The following is a 20,242-nucleotide window of genomic DNA, read 5'->3' on the forward strand; positions in this document are numbered from 1 at the left end:
TCAGGAGTGTACCAAACCTACTGATTGCCCAGGTACACCATCCACTTCTCTGCTCTGCAGAGTCCCAATTTTTCTTTCTTTCAATGTGTTCTCCCTATGACTCATGGGGAAATGGGCCTATTCCCAGCCCAAGGGCACGTTCTGTGGGGGTCTACGCCACTGGGGTGGCCCAATTCCTAAATTATCTGATTAATTTAGGTGTGGAAACACAACCCAGTTCTAACCAAAGAGACATGGGTGCTCTGCTTTGAGGGAAGGGTATGGTAAGCAGCTCTTCCATCCTGAAAAGGAGGTCCTGGAAGAGAAAGCCCCTTGCTGCATCTTCACCACCCTATCAGTTGTGAAGCCTTGTTTCTGCTGCCTGGTTACAATGCCAGCTCACAAGAGGTAGAGCCAAGAGCACTTGTGGGACCAGAACTAGAGACTCAGCATTCCATGCCTGAGACAAGCCAGTCTCTGAGTTCCCTGTTATGTGAGAGAATAAATTTCTGTTATCAAGTAAGCCTAATTTAGTCTGTGACTTGAAGAGGAAAGCATCTTAATGGAGAGAGGCAGAAGGAACTAGCAAAATGGAGATTGGTTAGGAGACTCAGCAATAGGCCACCAGAAAAGTGAAGAGATCCTGGATAAAGGAGTTCCTGTGCAAACAGGCGGGAAGCAGCAGAACAAAGGACAGGACAGGGAACTCAACCTAGACTTTGAGCCAAGTATAGAAGGTATGGAGGGAAAGCATTATGGAGGATATCCTTCACTTTTTACAGGAAAATAAAAGGCCTTAAGCTATAAAACCTCATATCCCAACTAAAAAAAAAGATGTCTCCAACACAGAAGAAGTATTACCATGTACAGCACTTGTGGATAAGAAAATTTATGGATTTAAATTCCCCTATTAAAGAATTAACAAAAGCCAAAATGGTCATTTTACTTATCCTCTCTCTCCACATTCTCTAACCCTAAATCTTACAAAAATATGAAAGTTGTACAGATCTGCAGCTTCCACAGAGCCCACCCAATAGAACCCATGTGTTACTGTGCCAAGTCAAGCAAAGAATTCAAAAGCTGGTCTTACTTTTTGCCTTCTCACTCTTCCTAGAGGGTCTCCATCGGAGGCGGGTCCGGTGTTCATCCAGGTAAAAGAGCCTGACAAGCCCTTTGGTCCCCCGTTTCAGTTTGATCATCTGAGTCCCGGACTGCATCACACTCATGCATCTTTCAACTGCAAACAAGATTAAAGCACATTCAGCTCTCACATGATGCACGTGTGCTCTGGTGTTCAGAAAACTTACTATCGGAGTTCCTATCGTGGCTCAGTGGTTAACAAATTCAACTAGGAACCATGAGTTGTGGGTTCGATCTCTGGCCTCACTCAGTGGGTTAAGGATCCAGCGTTGCCATGAGCTGTGGTGTGGGTCACAGATGCGGCTCAGATTCTGAGTTTCTGTGGCTCTGGCGGAAGCCAGTGGCTACAGCTCCAATTAGACCTCTAGCATGGAAACCTCCATATGCCACAGGAGCGGCCCCTAGAAAAGGCAAAAAGACAAAAAGACAAAAAAAAGAAAAAAGAAAAAGAAACCTTACTATCAAATAAAACTTCCTTTCACACCCTAAATACTCTAAGGGCAAGAAGCCAAATTTATAAGAGGTAATCTGCAAAGATAGTTATTAAAGAATTGAGGAGTTCCATTGTGGCACAGCAGGTTAAGGCTCCAGCACTGCCAATGCAGCAGCTCAGGTTACTGCTGTCGCACTGGTTCAATCCCTGGCATGTGGAACCTTCAGATACCATGGGTGCAGCCAAAAATAAATAAATAATTGACTCATCAGGCTTAAGCCAATAAAAAGCCTTCCTGATGGAAATAAAATTCTACTTCTAGATAAACAATGCATTACTATTGAACAAAGCAGCTTTTCTTCTAACTGGCAACATATTTTTTGGTGTTAAGACTGAAATAATTTGATACTTGAATTTAAGTCAAGAAAGCAAGTTCTCAGACTTCATGCTAAATGTTATGAGCCAGTTATAAAAACATCTTAGGATACTGCTTTAAAATGCAAACACAAGTAATGGCAAAATGTTTCAACAATTGTTGAGTTGGATGATGGCTGTATATGGGTTCATATAATTGTAGTTTTGCACATGCTTGAAGACAGCTAAATTTATTTTAAAATGTGATCAGAAAAAAAAAAAATCAGGAGTTCCCGTCGTGGTACAGTGGTTAACGAATCTGACTAGGAACCATGAGGTTGCAGGTTCGATCCCTGGCCTTGCTCAGTGGGTTAAGGATCCCACGTTGCCGTGAGCTGTGGTGTAGGTTGCAGACGCGGCGTGGATCTCGAATTGCTGCGGCTCTGGCATAGGCCGGTGGCTACAGCTCTGATTAGACCCCTAGCCTGGGAACCTCCATATGCCACGAGAGCAGCTCAAGAAAAGGCAAAAAGGCAAAAAAATCTGGTTTTCATTGTGCTGTATGGCACTGGGAACCATATCTAATCAATTATGATGGAGCATGATAATGTAAGAAAAAAGAAATGTATACATGTATATGTAACTGGGTCACCTTGCTGTACAGTAGAAAATTGAAAGAACACTGTAAACCAGCTATAATGGAAAAAATAAAAATCATTATAAAAAAATCAAGTTCTCACAATTAAGCATAAAATAATTGTTAATGAATTTAGCTGCTAGGACCTTCCATCTAGAGAAATAACTTGGTAATTGGATGCAGGTAAAATTCAAATCACTTATCCAAGTTCACGCTATCATCTAAATTCTGTGCTTTGAGATGAACCTTGATGGACGTGAGCCATCTGTTGGTATTGCCTGTTTCCCTTTCTTTGTTAATAGTACGCACTTTTCCTTTGGAAATACTTATTTCCCATATTATGTGCCTTTGGTAGCCTGTCAACTACCCCAAGCAAGAGATGGGCACCTGACCTAAGCTTAGAGCAAATCTGACTCCCTTCCAAGGAACATGAATCCTGAGTGGAGTGCTGAATGAAAACAGAACTGAGCAATTTCAAAGGCAAAGACTTAAGAGATGCTCCTGGTCAGCCACCCCAAGATGTTAGTTGTTACAGTTACTCTTCCTGAAGCTCATCAATTATCCCATTTTCCCCGTGGTCCTACAAGTTATATAGTACTCTTCCAAACGTCCTTTTCTCATGGCATCTGCCAGAAACAGCTTCTGTTTCACCAGTCCATACACAGGCACATATGTAACCATTAGAGCACTAGAAACAGCTGGCTCTAAGTACCTAACTCATCACGCAGCATGCTGATAGGTAAAGAAATGCAGTTGATAAACTTCAATAATGTTAGACTTCAGCTTTTTTGATAACTTATTTTTTACTAGGAGAGAATTTGATCCCAAATCTTAATATTGTATGTACAGCATACGCAAGGTAACTCCAATATAACCAACTTTCACTATTTCCTCCATGAAGAGCCTTTTCTTCCCCCAAAGAAATCAGGAAGAACTGCATAAAATTAAGTATGGTTTTAGGATTTGATTTTGCAAGAAAGGTAAAGTATATACAGGATGCTTTTACTCATTTCATCTAACATATCAAATATGCAAGTAATAAAATCCACTTAAGAAAACACACAAACTTAAAATGTTTAATTTGAAGCACAGAACGAAATTTTAAATTGGTGGCACACACTTTAGTAAGTTTACCCACCACTGAGCACCATTCACTTAGGTAATAAAAGTCATGGATGAGAATTTTTCTTTTGTCTTTTTTCATTTTTTCAAGTTTAATTGAAATACAGTTGACTCACAATGTTGTGATAATTTCTGCTGTTACAAAGTGATTCAGTTTGTACATCAATTCTTTTTCAGCCACACTGACCATCTCATACCAGTATTTAGAGGGAGAACAGAAGACAGCCAGTGTACCAAGATAAATTATCAAGTCTAACCAAGCAAACCAAAATTCCCAGAAAAATCTCTTAGAACTTCTTTGGCCACTGACAGTAGGTTACATCAATAAACAGATATTCAAAGAGCAACTCTTTGTTCCAGGCACAGGGCTATATAATGAGGTAAAGCAGAGAGCAAGAAGACTTTGGCTTTGGCTTAAAGAGGTTAAATTGAAGAGAATGAACCTCTAGAAATATAACTTACTAATGGCAGTTTAGAGCTGTGGTTAACAACACAGAGTTTGGATCCAGACAGCCTAGGATATAACTCCAGATCTGCCACTTACTAGCTGTAGGAGCTTGAGCACATTATTTAACCCCTCTATGCCTCTATTACTTCACCTATAAAATGGAAATAATGCTATTTATTCCTTGAAATGTCGAGGGTTGAATGCATTAACTCATGCAAAGTATTGAAAACAGTGCCTGGCACAACATAGACACTATAAATGGTAGCTACTATTATAGTTTTATTATTAACATTTAAAAAAATAAATACTAAGACAAAAATACAATGGAGTCCATAGCAAAAGAAGAATGCAGCGTGCTGGGACAGAGAAAAGCATGGTAATAAATCAGCGTCCGTGGAGACTTGGGGACAGGAGAGAGGAGGGGTATGATGAAAGGACAGGAAAAGATGGCCCACTGTCTTTGGTACAGTGACCTAAAAGGGAAATGACAGGATATGTGATTCTTGGGCCAGATCAGATAAGGTGAGGGGGGTTAGAGATGCTGGCATAAGATTTTAGTCTAATGGCAGTAAGAGATTCTCTACATATTTCTGAGCAAAGGAGTGGTGGGATAAAAGATATGATTCAGAAGGATGTCTGTTTGGGAAGAGAGAATAAAATGAATTGTTTATACCATAATAGACAATTGAAATTAACTTCACCATCACAGATCTAAAGCAACGAATATAGACCTACAGCAAGGACTGTCTACACGTCCAACATGGTGCCCGCTTCTTGTTCACACTGTCTTCTTTCCCTCTACTTTTTATAGTCCCATTTCTTTTCCCTGAGATGGGACCACTATGACCATAACACTCTCATTTTAACAGGAAAGCACAGTGATAGGAAAGTTTAATCAGCTACTTGAGCTGATACATACCACCCACCACTTAGCAAGCAACATCCGAAGAAACCCGCACATTTTAGAAAGTGGGATCCAACCCTTTAGAGAGAGAGTGTGTTTGGGTAATTAAGATTCACTAGCCTCACATCTATCCCACCAACTGAGCCATGGGCTAAAATGCCAGCATGATCCATTGCCATGAACAAGTATGATGAAAATGTACGGCAGAGCTAGGGTCTGAAATGACGTGCTGCTTGGACTATTTATGTAGCTGCTCCATGCTTTCTCCATGATGTTCCCTATCACTCAGAAATGTCACTTCGTTAGAGTCAACGTGAAAAAACAAGTCTAGTGGGGTCTGAAGTCACTGCACCCACTTCTCCCTAAAACCTTACAGAAGACAGCCCATTGGAGTTACACAGCTAACCAGAGAAGGGGCACCCTCATTCTTTATAACTCCTTCCACTGGGTAATAATCACCCACGTCAGAGACAAAATGTTCTTCCAATGTCATATAAACCACCCACAGATTCGTATTTCTTCATGTTCTCTTTCAGCTGAAAGAGATAACAGTATTTACTACCCCCTATAAAGTCATTCTCCAGCCATGCTGGATCAGTAGATTTCATAAAATAGGGAGAGAAACAAGTGAACAAAGGCAAAAAATTCCAATGGCAGTTAAACAAGGGAAGAGTTCCAGAGGCTTAGGATGACGTGACCCCATCATGCACATTTCCAGTGCTGGAAGGTATCTGGGGAAAGTCTGCAAATACAGGTTATAAGTTCAGGCAACTACCAACAATCACTTTGATCCCACATTCTCCCTGTGGTAGCCTTAATATTTTTAGAAAAGTAGTTTATTTGGATACAACACAGCAATGTTTAAGAATATTAAGGGAGAATCTCCCATCAGCCCATTATAGCCTGTTTTTGTCTATTATGTTCCAGACCTTAATTTGAGTACAAATTTGACATATTGGATGTGATCAAGATATTTAAGCCATTTGGAACTCTACTTTTTTTTTCATTTGTATTATAAACAGCTTTCCATGTTTCCACAGTCTTAATAATTATCATTTTAATCGCTGCCTAACAGAAGAGCATAAATATTTAAAGAGCAAAACAGATGAGTAGAGGATTACGTTTCTAACTTTATTACTTAATTAGAGTTTTAAAACTATCAACAGAGTTTCGTCTATAAAATGAAAGGCACAACAAAGTGGTCTATAAGGTCCTTTAAAATTCAACTCTTTAAAAGGGATTAAATCAATCATTTTTGTCACAGGCAGTTTAAAATAAGTAAATTTCTTTAGGGGTTATCAGTTCACTAAGTTCCTCAAGCAGAAAATGCTTGTTAAACACACACACACACACCTGGAGTTCCTGTTGTGGCTCAGCGGTAATGAGCCCAATTAGTATCCACGAGGATACAGGTTCAATCCTCTGCCTCGCTCAGTAGGTTAAGGATCCAGCATTGCTGTGAGCTGCAGTGTAGGTCACAGAGGCAGCTCAGCTCTGGCATTTCTGTGGCTGCAGTGTAGACAGGCAGATGCAGCTCCGATTTGACCCCTAACCTGGGAACCACCATATGTTGCAGGTGCAGCCCTAAAAACTAAACAAACAAATACACACACTTCTGATCTGAAGTATCATAACAGAAAGTATCATTTGGGGGGATTCCTAATATTTCCACTATGTCTATATGGCATTCAAGAGAATTTAATCTTTTTATTTTTTAATTTTTAATTTTTTAAGTTTTATTGGCATGTAGTTAACTTACAATGTTGTATTAGTATCAGGTGTACAGCAAAGTGAATCAGTTCTATATAACATATAATCCATATATATATATATTCTTTTTTCCCATACAGGTTATCACAGAATACTGAGTAGATTTCCCTGTGTTATACAGCAGGGCCTTGCCAGTTATCTATTATATACATGGTAGTGTGTATATGCTAAGCCCGTCCCTTCAATCCATACGTCCCCCACCACAGTATCCCCTTTGGTAACTGAGTTTGATTTCAAAATATGTGCATTTATTTCTGTTTTATAAGTAAGTTCTTTTTTAATCATTTCTATTAAATTCCACATATGAGTGATCTCATACGATATTTGTCTTTCTCTGTCTTGCTTCACCTAGTATGATAATTTCTAGGTCCATCCATGTTGCTGCTTAATTCTTTAAGCCAAAGTCACATCAGAGAAAATCTCAGTTAGGAAGGCCATACACGTCACCTGATGGTGATTTTAACAGCTTTGAGATGTAACTTACATACATTAAAATTCAATGCATTCAATTTTAAATGTATAATTCCATGACTTTGGTATATTTACAGTTGTGCGATTATCTAATTTTACAACATTTCCATCATCCCAAAAAGAAACCTCATGTACATTTACAATCACTTCCCATTTTCACTCACAGTCCTAGACAACCACTAACTTACTTTCTGTCTCTATAGATGGGCCTTTTGTGGATATTTCATGTAAATGAAAATCATACAATATGCAGGCTTTTGTGTCTGGCTTTTTCCACTCAGCATAATGTTTCTGAGGTTCCTATGATGATTGTGTTCATTTGTCTTCTTTTCCCTCTACTTCCTCCCTGACACCACATTAAACTCTTCCACTGGCACTTAGGATAAAAATGACGCATAACAGGAGACAAGCTGATATACACATACACACAATGGAGTATTACACAATTATAAAAGATAAGAAGATCTCTGAACCAATAGTTTCCAAGTAATATTAGTAAGTGAAAAAGGCAAAGTGCAAATAAGCACATACACATATACTACTTTTTGTGTCATAAAAAAGGAAGGGCATTTACAAATATCTGTTTATCATTACAAAAACACAAGAAGGATAACCCAGAAAACAATGAAGCTGGCTATCTATTGAGAATGGAAGAGAACTCAGTAGAAAGAATGAAGAAGGGAGTGAAACCTCTCTTAGGAACTTACATGTTCAAACTGAAAATTAAATCAATGAGAGGAGGGGAAACACAAAAAGTAAACAAAAACATACCACACACACAAATAGTCATGTATTTGTATGTCTGTGTGTATATATACCTGCTTGTATTTCCTATCTCTGTTCTTTAAAAGGCCAAGAAACAAAATCACCTCCAATAGGAATAAGCACACCTGGTGCCCTGCTCATTCTCTGCTTTGAAGATCACCTTGAGAGAGTTTCTCACAGACAGGGTCACAGCCATGCCAGTGTTGAGGCCATACAAAAATATCACTTGCACTCTTTTGTAAACACGTCTATTCTGGGACATCGATCAACAAAGTTCACATTGGCGAGAAAAAAAAAAAATTTAAAAGTCCAGATCCTCTGCAAGAGAATCTTCTTAGCAAAAAGGCACATGAAAAATGTGAATTGATTTCTTGCCATCTTCCACAGATCAGAGTAAATCTGTGTGACTGAAAGGGATTAGTTCCTGAAAACAATATCATTTCTATATGGACAAGGTGCCAAATAATGCAGGAAACATTTCTGTCAAAGGAAGGAAAGGGAGATTTCCTAAAGTCCTCAGAGCAGAAGTAAAGGGTATGCTTAATTCTCAGCACAGACCGGAAACTTGTTTTGCTACCTGGTACACGGTGAGTCCTAAGACTCATTGTTGATAGGTTGGATGACAGAGTCAGTCATGGTTAGCGACAGAAGGAGGGGTAGCAAAAAGAGTTCTGGTTTGGGATCCGTTGCTAACTAGCTGTGTGGACTTCAGAAGGTCACTGAGTATCACTGATTAACCCACTTCCCTCAACCTGAAAGTATACTTTCCCCTGAGTGAGTCTATATAAAGAGCTGATCTGGCTTTCACAAATAATATTCTCTCACAACAAGCAGAAAGTCTAGTTCATCCAAAAGCCTATTAGAATAACTTTAAAGGGGAGGGGAAAAAAAAGCTGATTAACATCTGGATCTCTTACAGCAGACATGAAGTCTCAAAATTATCTTTATATAAAATATAACTGCTCTTAAAAGGAATGGCTTCCATTAGAAATGCTCTTCCTTGCCAGGAAGAAGGCCTTAAAGTCAAATCACATCAGCTTATGAATAAGTATGCTTACAAACAGTCATAGAGAGCCCCACTCTTATTAAGTCATGATTCTTTCCAGTGAAGACAATGTGGAGTTCATTGATTTTTTTTTCATTGCCTAAATTAGTCCTGTGGAGAAGATACGATATTGTGAAAGGCTTTTAGAAACCATTTGGTTAGCAGTAACGTTCTGGAACTTCTCTGCAAACTCTATATGTGCATAGTCACTATGTTTGCAAAGTTGATACATATAGGAGATTTAGGTCAAAGAAAGAGTAAAATGAAGTCATCTATAATTTTTTAAAAGTAAAAAACTTTTTTCTATTTTATTAAAACTTTTCACATGATACTCCTTATATTTCTATTTCATATTCAACAATTGTTTCTGGTCCATAATTGTTAGCTCTGGGAAACAAATGAAATACCAACAAGAATTCATAACAATATAGTTTGGGGGCTTTTTTTTTTTTTTACCATGTCTGCAGCATGCAGAAGTTCCTGGTCCAGAGATCAATCCTGAGCCACTGCAGTGACAACATTGAATCTTTAACCCATTGAGCCACGAGGAAACTCTAAGAGCCAGTTTCATTTATTGCTTATTCCTCATCTTGACTGTTTCCTGGGTGACACTGGACAAGGTGACTTAGTGAGGCTTAACCTTTCCTAAAGCCAGTAAAATATTTTCTCTTAGTTCTACAGGAACTGTCATGTCAAAGCACAAAAGCATCTCTACTGAGCATGTTAAAAAGAATAAAAAATTTACTATACCACACATTAATTTATGCTAGCTTGTTAGAACAATGGATAAGATGGAAGTATGCACAGCTGTTAGGAGACAGAAGTCTAATGTGGGTCCTTGGACAAATCCATCCTCTCTTAAGGCAGCAACTGGTCCCCAATCTTGGCTTTCTTTAAGATACACACTCCCGTCGTGGCTCAGTGGTTAAGGAATCCAACCAGGAACCATGGGGTTGCGGGTTCGATCCCTGGCCTTGCTCAGTGGGTTAAGGATTTGGCGTTGCCATGAGCTGTGGTGTAGGTCGCAGACACAGCTCAGATCCTGAGTTGATGTGGCTCTGGCACAGGCCGGTGGCTATAGCTCCGATTCGACCCCTAGCCTGGGAACCTCCATATGCCGCAGGAGCGGCTCAGGAAAAACACAAAAAGACAAAAAAAAAAAAGATACACACTCCTAGACCTTGTTTCCAGAAATCCTTGTTGCTTGAGAATCTGCATTTTAAAAGCTGTCTCATGTAATTCTGAGGCCATTTAAGTTTGAAAACCACAGCTCCAGGCACCATTACTGCTCACCTTACCTCTTTAGCGTGGGGTCAGTGGGAGCCAATCAGTTTCCCAGTTACAGCACTGGGCCTTAATTCAGTCACTTAAATGAAAGGAGCACAGGCTTACTAGCTTGGTTGTATATTCAGATGTCAGCATAAGGTTTCCTCCCTTACCAATAAAATAGAAAATATCCCAATTAAAGAAATGGTTAGAAGATCTGAAATTCTGTCTTTCAAATAATCATTTTAGATTACTTCTTTTATAAGCTCTTGTACCTTGGGGGAACTGATCAATACCTCACAATTTCAGATCCAGTCTAACATGTACTTAGCTGCTAAGTAGGGCAGAGGTGCTGAGTTTTGAGCCCTATGACCAGTCAGCATTTTATCTGATCTCACCCACACCCCATCCAGAGTCATCTCTTTGAAAAGCAGGATACCTCAACAGGAAACTTACACAGTAGATACACACACCAACACAGAGGAAGTATTTGCTCAGGTTGTCCTTGTCTCATTCATTTCTTAAAGTCATGCACACATTTTCCACCTACAGCCTGTGTTTATTTTCATTGCATTTTAAAAGGGGATATCTATTTTGTGCTCCGACAAATTCATATACCCCCCCAGCAGCTCCCAATTTTCACTCAAGACTCTATTTCCCTCCCCAACTATTGGTTTATAGAGTTGATATTTTTTGCCAAAAACAGCAAAACAAACAAAAGTCAAGAAAGTTTAACTGATTTCATGCAAACTGTCCTAATCGTGTCCACAGAAGTCCTACTTCTTTGTGCCTGTAAGGCTGTCTTAGGATGGAGGATGAGATCACATTTCCTTTGGAAAACACAGCAACGGGACTTCCTGTTGTCACACAGTGGAAATGAATTTGACGAGTATCCATGAGGATGTGGATTTGATCCCTGACCTCACTCAGTGGGTTGAGGATCCAGTTTTGCCATGAACTGTGGTATAGGTCACAGACACAGATTGCATCCCCAGTTGCTATGGCTGAGGCGGAGGCCGGCAGCTACTGCTCCAATTTGACCCCTAGCCTGGGAACTTCCATGTCTCAGGTGCAAAAAGAAAACACAGTATCTCCCACCCCCAAGGGTTTGTGGCTTTCAGACCAACCACCTCCCAACAGCTGAAGGTTTCAGAGAACACCTGCTGAGCTGAAGCAGGCTTGGTACCTTCCAACCACAGCTAGTTGGTAATCAAGTTGTATGGCATTTAAAGTAGGCATCTTATTTCTGTGACAGGTGGTTTGGGTATGGGGGTGGGGGGATCCATGCTAAAAAAATAAATAAATAAAAATACGTCTCCTGTGGCAAGGAAAATGTCTGGAGAATATCCTGATTTATTTTTCAAAAATCGTTTGTCAGCCATCATTAAGTCCACAAATAACAAGTGCTGAAGAGGCTGTGGAGAAAAGGGAACACTCCTGCACTGTTGGTGGGAATGTAAATTGAGACAACCACTATGGAAAGTAGTATGGAGGTACCTCCAAAACTAAATATAGAACTACAATATGAACCAGCAATCCCGCTCTTGGGTATATAGCTGGACAAAACTTTCCTTGAAAAAGACACATACACCCATATGTTCATGCAGCACTATTCACAACAGCCAAGATATGGAAACAACCTAAATGTCCATCAACATTGGATGGATTAAGAAAACGTGGTATATATCAACACTGAATGAATTAAGAAGATGTGGTAGATATACACAATGGAATACTACTCGGCCATAAAAAAGAACAAAATAATGCCATTTGCAGCAACATGGATGGAACTAGAAACTCGCATGCTAAGTGAAGTAAGTCAGAAAGAGAAAGACAATACCATATGATTTCACTTATATCTAGAATATATGGCACAAATGAACCTTTCCACAGAAAAGAAAATCATGGACATGGAGAACAGACTTGTGGTTGCCAAGAGGGAGGGAGAGGGAGTGGGAAGGACTCGGGAATTTGGGATTAATAGATGCAAACTATTGCCTTTAGAATGATAAGCAATGGGACCCTGCTATATAGCACTGGGAACTATGTCTGGTCACTTGTGATGGAGCATGGTAACATAAGAAAAAAAAACAATGTATACATGTATGTGTGACTGGGTTGCCATTCTGTGCAATAGAAAATTGACAGGACACTGTAAATTAGCTATAATGGAAAAAATAAAAATCATTATTTAAAAAAAAGATAGAGAAAGAACAATACCATACGATATCATTTATATCTGTAATCTAATATACAACACAAATGAATATTTCCACAGAAAAGAAACTCATGTACTTGGAGAATAGACTTGCAGTTGCCAAGGGGGAGAGAGTAGGATGGACTGGGAATCTGGGGTTCACAGATGCAAACTATTGCTTTTGGAATGGTAAGCAATGTGATCCTGCTGTATAGCACTGGGAACTGTATCTAGTCACTTCTGATGGAGCATGATGGAGGATAATGTGCAAAAAAGAATGTATAATTTATATGTGACTGAGTCACTTTGCTGTACAATAGAAAATTGACAGAACACTGTAAACCAGCTATAATGGAAAAAATAAAAATCATTTTAAAAAAATTTTTAAAAGATCATTTGTCCCCATCCAAACCCTCGTCCTAATACCATAAGCATTCCCACCCACTTTTTTTTTTTTTTTAACACCACATGAACATCCCTGAGTGACTGAGCATTCACCATAGCTTATTTGTGGCATTTTGATTAGAGTCCCTATCCCAAATCACTGCACTATAGATCTTAAAATTATTTTTTAAAGTAGAAAAATCTAAAAACGGGAGAAAGATGAAAAAAAAAAAAAGAAAACATCTTTTAAGCAGAATTTGCATATGTAATCAGAGCAGATGTGCTATAAAGTTTTCTAAATAGTCAATTGGGGGAGGGTAGCATTAAAACTAAAATTATCTGGTTACAAGATTCCTTGAGTCTCTCTGCATTCAGCAATAACTACCCAGACTACCACACACGTGTGCATGTGAACACAGACATCCACACACTTCCTCCGCAGTACAGGGTGACCAAGCAAGAACACACAGTGTCCATGATTAACCTATGATTGGTGGGGCACATGTTGGAAAGCATCCAGGAATTGACAAGGGACAGAAAGAAATGTCAGGGAGAGCAGGGAGAGTGTCAAAAATGGAGAGAGAGTAGAAACTATACTACACATCACCATACAGGGCCAAGAAGCAGCAACTGGAAGCAAAACTTTTGATGGGGAAGAAGAGAGTCCGTGAGAAAGAACCAAAAGTTAAGAAAGACCTGTGGCCTAGGAAAAAAGTAGGAGATAGGTAGAAAAGCCTATGAACATCTGACAGCCATATTAATGTCAGAAACGCAAGACACTGGGAGGGTCCTACATGACACCTGGAGCTCAAAGGACTGCAGGACCTACTTTAGCCACTGTAGCCCAAACAATTTTAAGCACATAAGCAATGCCATATGTCTCAGTCTGTTCTCCTAGATGCTTTTCCAGAGTAAGGATTCTATACTCTCTATAATATAGGCAAAGGACAGAAGTCCTCATGGAAAAGGATAATAAATTTCACTACATGTGGAAATATCTATATTAGGGACTCTAATCAAAATGCCACAAATAAGCTATGGTGAATGCTCAGTTACTCAGGGATGTTCATGTGGTGTTAAAAAAAAAAAAAAAAGTGGGTGGGAATGCTTATGGTATTAGGACCAGGGTTTGGATGGGGACAAATGATTTTTTTTTTAATTTTTTAAATGATTTTTATTTTTTCCATAATAGAAAAAGGATTAATAGCCATGATCTAAAAGGTCCCAAGTCAATAAGCAAAAGGATGAGAGATTCACAGAAGAAATGACTAATAGAAGAAAATGCTTAACCTTACTCATGGTTAGAAGCTTAAAGTCAAAGATTTCACCTAATATGTACAAATTTTAATGTGACAAAAAAGCTATTATGGATGAAGTGGGGTTGATGATAAGATTAAAAATGAGGCAACATTATTTGAAGCAATTTAGCAACATTTATCTAAATTTAAAATTAACATGTTTTGTTTTGTTTTTTTTCCAGGTCTGTTGCCTGCCCACTTAAGTCATTAGGGTTGAGGTCTTGGCCTATTTTGGATAGGAACTCCTTATGGGAAATGCTTGTAGTTTTTCAATTTATATCTACATGTTTTCATTATTTTCATTGTTTATTTTAAGTGAGAATTGCAATGATTTTTAATATTTATTTATTTTGCTTTTTAGGGGCTCACCCACAACCTATGGAGTTTCCCAAGCTAGGGGTCCAATGGGAGCTACAGCTGTTGGCCTATGCCACAGCCACAGCAATGCAGGATCTGAGCCTCATCTGCAACCTATACCACAGCTCACGGCACGACCAGATCCTTAACCCACTGAATGAGGCCTGGGATTGAACCCACAGCCTCATGGTTCCTAGTCGGATTTGTTTCCCCTGCGCCAGGATGGGAACTCCTAACATGTATTTTTTTAATTAAAATACAATTAATTACAATGTTTCTTCAAGTTCTATTGTACAGCAAAGTGATACAATCACACACAGTTCCCTATACTGTACAGTAGGACCCCACCAATAATCCATTCCAAATAACAGCTTGCATCCAAAAAACCCCCAAAATGCCCATCCATCCTACTCCTTCCCCCTTCTCTCTTTCCCCCAGGAACCCCAAGTCTGCTCTCCTTGGCCACGACCTGTTTTTGTTTTTTTAGATATTTTAGACTCCACAAATTAGTGATAACATATGGTTTTTTACTTTTTCTTTCTGGCTTACTTAGTATGAGAATCTCTAGTTCCATCCATATTACTGCAAAAGATAGATGCAACCTTATGTTGATCACAGTGCTATTCACAACAGCCAAGACATGGAAACAACCTAACTGGCCTTCAATAGATGAATGGATTAAGAAGATGTGTACATATATACAATGGAATATTACTCAGCCATAAAAAAGACAAATAAACATGTATTTTGACCTTGCAATCATAGTACCAGTGATTTATCCTATACAGACACTGGCATAGTAAAGCAAGAGTTGGAGATAGAGGCAATATGGCTGACTGCTGTCACCTTGTTTATAATTGTTTAAAAACAAATTGGAAATCATCCAAGTGTCCATGAGGCCTGATTAAATGCTATTTATAATCATAAATTGTATCAATTAATAACCATCATTTTATTCAAACATGATGTCATCAAAATTAATATCATAGAGGGCGTTCCCACCATGGCTCAGTGGTAGTAAATCCAACTCAGATCCATGAGGATGTGGGTTCAATCCCTGGCCTTGCTTAGTGGGTTAAGGATGTGGTATTGCCATGAGCTGAGGGTATGGTGTTGCTGTAGCTCAGTTCTGGCGTTGCTATGGCTGTGGCCTAGACTGGCAACTACAGCTCCAATACTACCCCTAGCCTAGGAACTTCCATATGCTGCTGGTATAGCCCAAAAAAGACCAAAAAAAATAATATCATAGATCTAAATTTACCAAAAGGGAAAGGTGTTACCAAGAAACATTAAGTGAATAAGAAGTTATAAAGCTTGGAGTTCCCTGGTAGCCAACGGGTTAAGGATCTGATGTTGTCACTGGTATGGTGTAGGTTCTATCTCAGGCCCAGAAACTTCCACATGCCACAGATGTGGCCAAAAAAATTTAAATAGAAGTTACAAAACAATATTTACAGCATGATATTTGAGTTCTGTAATATATACATAAATATATGTTATGAAGTCCTGGAAATTTTCTCAAATTTGTGGAAAGGGAAGAGACTTAAAGAGACAGTAAAAGAGAGAAGACTTCAATCAATTCCTGCCTTACAGCCTTCTGTATTCTTTTTTTTTGGAGGAGGGGTTTTTAAGCACAACTTAGGGCATATAGAAATTTCCAGGCTAGGGGTCAAATCAGAGCTGCAGCGGAGGCCTACACCATAACAAGACCTGATTCAAGCCACATTTACAACCTATGGTACAGCTTGCAGCAACACCAAATCCTTAAAACACTAATTGAGGCCAGGGATTGAACCCACATCCTCACAGAGACAACGTCAGGTCCTTAACCTTCTGGGGCATGCCAGCAACTCCAAAGTCTTCTTTATCATTAAAGAATTTTCTTGTCTTTGCCATAAGCAAGTACTGCTTTAAAAAAAAAAAAATTTAACACATAGGAGGTGTTATATTTACTTTAAAATCGCAGATAATTTGCAAGAGCAAGCACAAGAAAATATTGCCACTCCTTGGCAACTCTGCCAACAGCAAACATGATAAAGCAAAAAGGCGAAAAACCTGCATTCAAATCCCAGATTCCTTTCTCAGTCACACTGGCCTACTTAGCTGACTCTGAGCCAGTTGCCTCCCATGTTAAACACAAGCATCACAGTAAAGATTCAGCGAGATAAAGTATAAAGTGTCTTGCTCAATCCTCAGCACACACTGTGCCGTCAACAAATAGTAGTGTCTTTCCTTCTTCCTGAATGATAGCAGGACTCAGAAAAAAAAGCAGCAGTTCAAGGTGTTGTCAGCAGATTCTGAATCATTGACAATTCTGTGGAAGGACAATAAACCTGCTTCCAATAGCTGAAGGAACTTGAGTTGCTATGCCATCCTATGCAATGTGGCCTAATCCTGGGGTACTGATTCCAGCCCACACACAGATGACTCCAAATGTACCTCTCCAACACCAGCCTCTGCCTTCAGCTTCAAGCTTGTACATTCGACTGCTGGAAAACAGCACTGGGATATCAGAATTTTAAACAAAGGCAGAGATGAAAAAAAATAAGACAAATATAAAATTGAATTTCTGATTAAGGCAGTTTGTATCACTGAGAGCATCTAAAATAACTCTGATATTAAAAGTTGAACTTTTGGAGCATGATAATGGGAGAAAAAAGAATGTATACATATATGTGTAACTGCGTCACCATGCTGCACAGTAGAAAAAAAATTGTATTGGGGAAATAACAATAAAAAATTTTTTTAAAGATAAAAAAAAAAAAGAATTTTAAACATTACTTCAATCCTAACCTGTTCCTGGCCCAGCCTCTGTGTCTCAGTAAATGGCTCCACCATCCCTAATTGTTTAAGCCCCAAACAAGGAAGTCATCTTTGTTTCCTTTCTCCATCCTTCACAAAGCCTCACTGACTCTCCAGCTAAAGCACAACCCAAACCCACCATTTTTCTCTATCAGTATGACAACCCCATGATCCAACTCCCCCACTATCTTTCTTCTGGATATCTGAACATTCCAGCTGACCTCCCTGCTTCCCCCAGAAAAGTTCTCCATGTCCATGGCTAACATGGTATTTTTCAAAGGTCAAGTAGACTTTTAAAAACAATCCAATAACTCAACCCAAACTCCTCTGGCCTATAGGCCTCCACCATCTCCCTCCAGCCTGTCTCTCCTACTCCTCTTCCTATGATCACTGGGTGCTATACGGTTCCCCAGTGTACTCTGACTCACTGTTCCCTCTTTCTTGAATGCTTTCCCTCCAGGTTTTTTGCAAGACTGACCTCTTCTTGAAATTCTAGTAACCCAGAGGAGTAGGTCCTCATCACCCAGTTTGGAGAGGACTCCTAGTTGTCTGTTATTAATAGCCATTTACTTTTTTAAATTTTTTTTATGGCCACACTAGCATATGGAAGTTCCCAGGCTATGGATTGAATCTAAGCTGCAGCTGCAACCTACATTGCAGCTATGGCACTGCTAGAGCCTTTAACCTGCTGTGTGAGGCCAGGGATAGAACCTGTGGCTCTGCAGCTACCCCAGCTGCAGCAGTCAGATTCTTAATCCACTGCGCTATAGCAGGAACACCCATTTACTTCTTTATTTTCTGTTATTGCCCACTAAAATGTAAGTTCCACGAGAAATGTTTCATTTATTCATGGGTCCCTGTGCCTAGAACCGTGCCTGCCACACAGTGATGATGCTACACATTTTTGTTCATTGCATTAATGATTCTGTGGTTCCTGATAAACAGATCTAAAAGAGTTCCCCAACTCTACCTGTTGCCAAGAAAAAGTATTTTATGAATAAAAGCTGGGGGACTGATTTGTGTTTATCGCAGAAAGATTTTTTTTTACCATTTAAAACTAAAGTTTGACTAAGAATCAATACAAATGGTGAGAAATGATAACTATTAGCTTAAACGGCACTCGATGTGTTGTCATTTCTGCCAATAATCAAGGATGTGATTTCAAAGTGTTTTATTAGACTTTTCAGAGTGTAGTGGAGTCAACCCAGGTGGCTAGGAAACTCATCAAATTAAAATATTTATTCTTCCAGAACTTCAAGTTCAATGTAATTAAACTTGCTAGAGCAGTTCATGAGCTGTCCTGAGGTCTCACCACATTAGAGACAAGGCAGCATTGTTATAGGCCCTTTTGGTTTTTCTGGTGATTCATCCCCTCATTTGGTATCTGCCATCTATCTTGGCTTTTTTCTGACTCCTGCATGGCAGTGAATCACACAGAGATGAGGCTCTAACATTCCATTTGAACATGTACATCATAGGAAAAGGAGGAAAGACTAGAAGGCTCTACACCAAAATGCCAACTGTAGCTATTTCTGGACTACAGGGTTATAGATGATCCATAATCTCTACTTTCTTTTGTGGTTTTCTAGTTTGTGCAGTTAACAAGCAATATTTTAAAAATAAAAAATAACTTTTTTGCTTAAATATCTAATACGTTATTTGCCCATGTGGAATAAGAGCTGAAAAAGAGATCTGAAAATTAAAACACAATTACTAAAATGTTTTAATATGATGAAGAAATTTCTTAGAACTTAAGATATCCTTTTTCGGTTATGACAAAAACTACTACTAATTTTTAATTTTAAAGGGAAAAATATCTGCCTTATTCCTAAAAGTCCTTTATCATGACCCTAAAATTTGATGCAAATTAATTATTAAAAATTATACTGATCCATGTTGAAGTCACATTTGCTGGACTTAGAGCCACAGCAAAGAATAAGATAGAAAACAATTCTGGTAATTTTGGCAAATTTAGAAAAGCATACTAGTAGACCCAGAGTAGATGCCCAACAAACAAATCATAAGTCTTAAAAGTGGGATGGTGCTCCTGCCCATAAGTGATATATCCTCCCCAATATAATATTAGGATTGGAAGTTCCCTGGTGGCTCAGTGGATTAAGGATCCACATTGTCACTGCTATGGCCCAGGTAGCAGCTGTGGCATGGGTTTAATCCCTGGCCTGGGAACTTCTGCATCCTAGGGGTATGGCCAAATAATAATAACAATAATACTAGGGTCATTGCCAAATTCAAGGCATGCTATGTTTAAACATAATGCATATACCAGAAGTAACAGGACTTCAGTTCAAAAAAAAAGAAGCATTGAGGCAGCAGCATAAATCAACATCCAGAAGATGCAAAAGCCTTTTCAAGGCACCTGCTCACCCTGCCCTAGATCATAACACTCAGTATGGGATTCAACAACCTGTAGACCCTCCTCCTATAAGGCTGCTTCCCTAAAGATCTAGTCCAGGACAATTATGTCCCAGTTTGCATGCTATTTTAAATTTTTGCAACTGACTCAGCATTCCAACTGTTAATAAACGCCGTAATCAGAAATTCTTTTCCTCAAGTAAAACAAGGGCAATTCAAACATCAGAATTTATCCTCACAATCCAGATCTGAAAGATAAAAAAGCACCAACTAGGCCTACAGCTTCTTTAAATCTCAGAGAACATTTGCAGCGCTGTGAAAGCAGCATGATTCTATGATGGAAAAAACTTTTAATGAATAATGCAAAAGCATCTGTCAGGATTTAGGAAACAATCACCACCACTGGCCATTTGAACAGGTCCATTTTAGGTGAACAAATAACCAGAAGGACTCCTCTTGTTTTCAAGTACTCAGCTAAGAAACATAAAAATAATCAA

The 20,242-nt window shown here is 39.0% G+C and overlaps 1 protein-coding gene across 1 annotated transcript in view; it reads right to left on the minus strand.

Annotated features, from left to right (window-relative positions):
- Nucleotides 1–20,242, minus strand: part of PLCH1 (phospholipase C eta 1) — a 235,674-nt gene that overhangs the window by 96,395 nt on the left and 119,037 nt on the right. The window contains exon 3 of the mRNA XM_047785222.1: nt 1,070–1,216. Coding sequence (XP_047641178.1) covers nt 1,070–1,216 — 147 coding nt within the window. The remainder of the gene's footprint in view (nt 1–1,069; nt 1,217–20,242) is intronic.

The sequence above is a fragment of the Phacochoerus africanus genome, chromosome 1, assembly GCF_016906955.1.
Source record: "Phacochoerus africanus isolate WHEZ1 chromosome 1, ROS_Pafr_v1, whole genome shotgun sequence".
Taxonomy (NCBI): domain Eukaryota; kingdom Metazoa; phylum Chordata; class Mammalia; order Artiodactyla; family Suidae; genus Phacochoerus; species Phacochoerus africanus.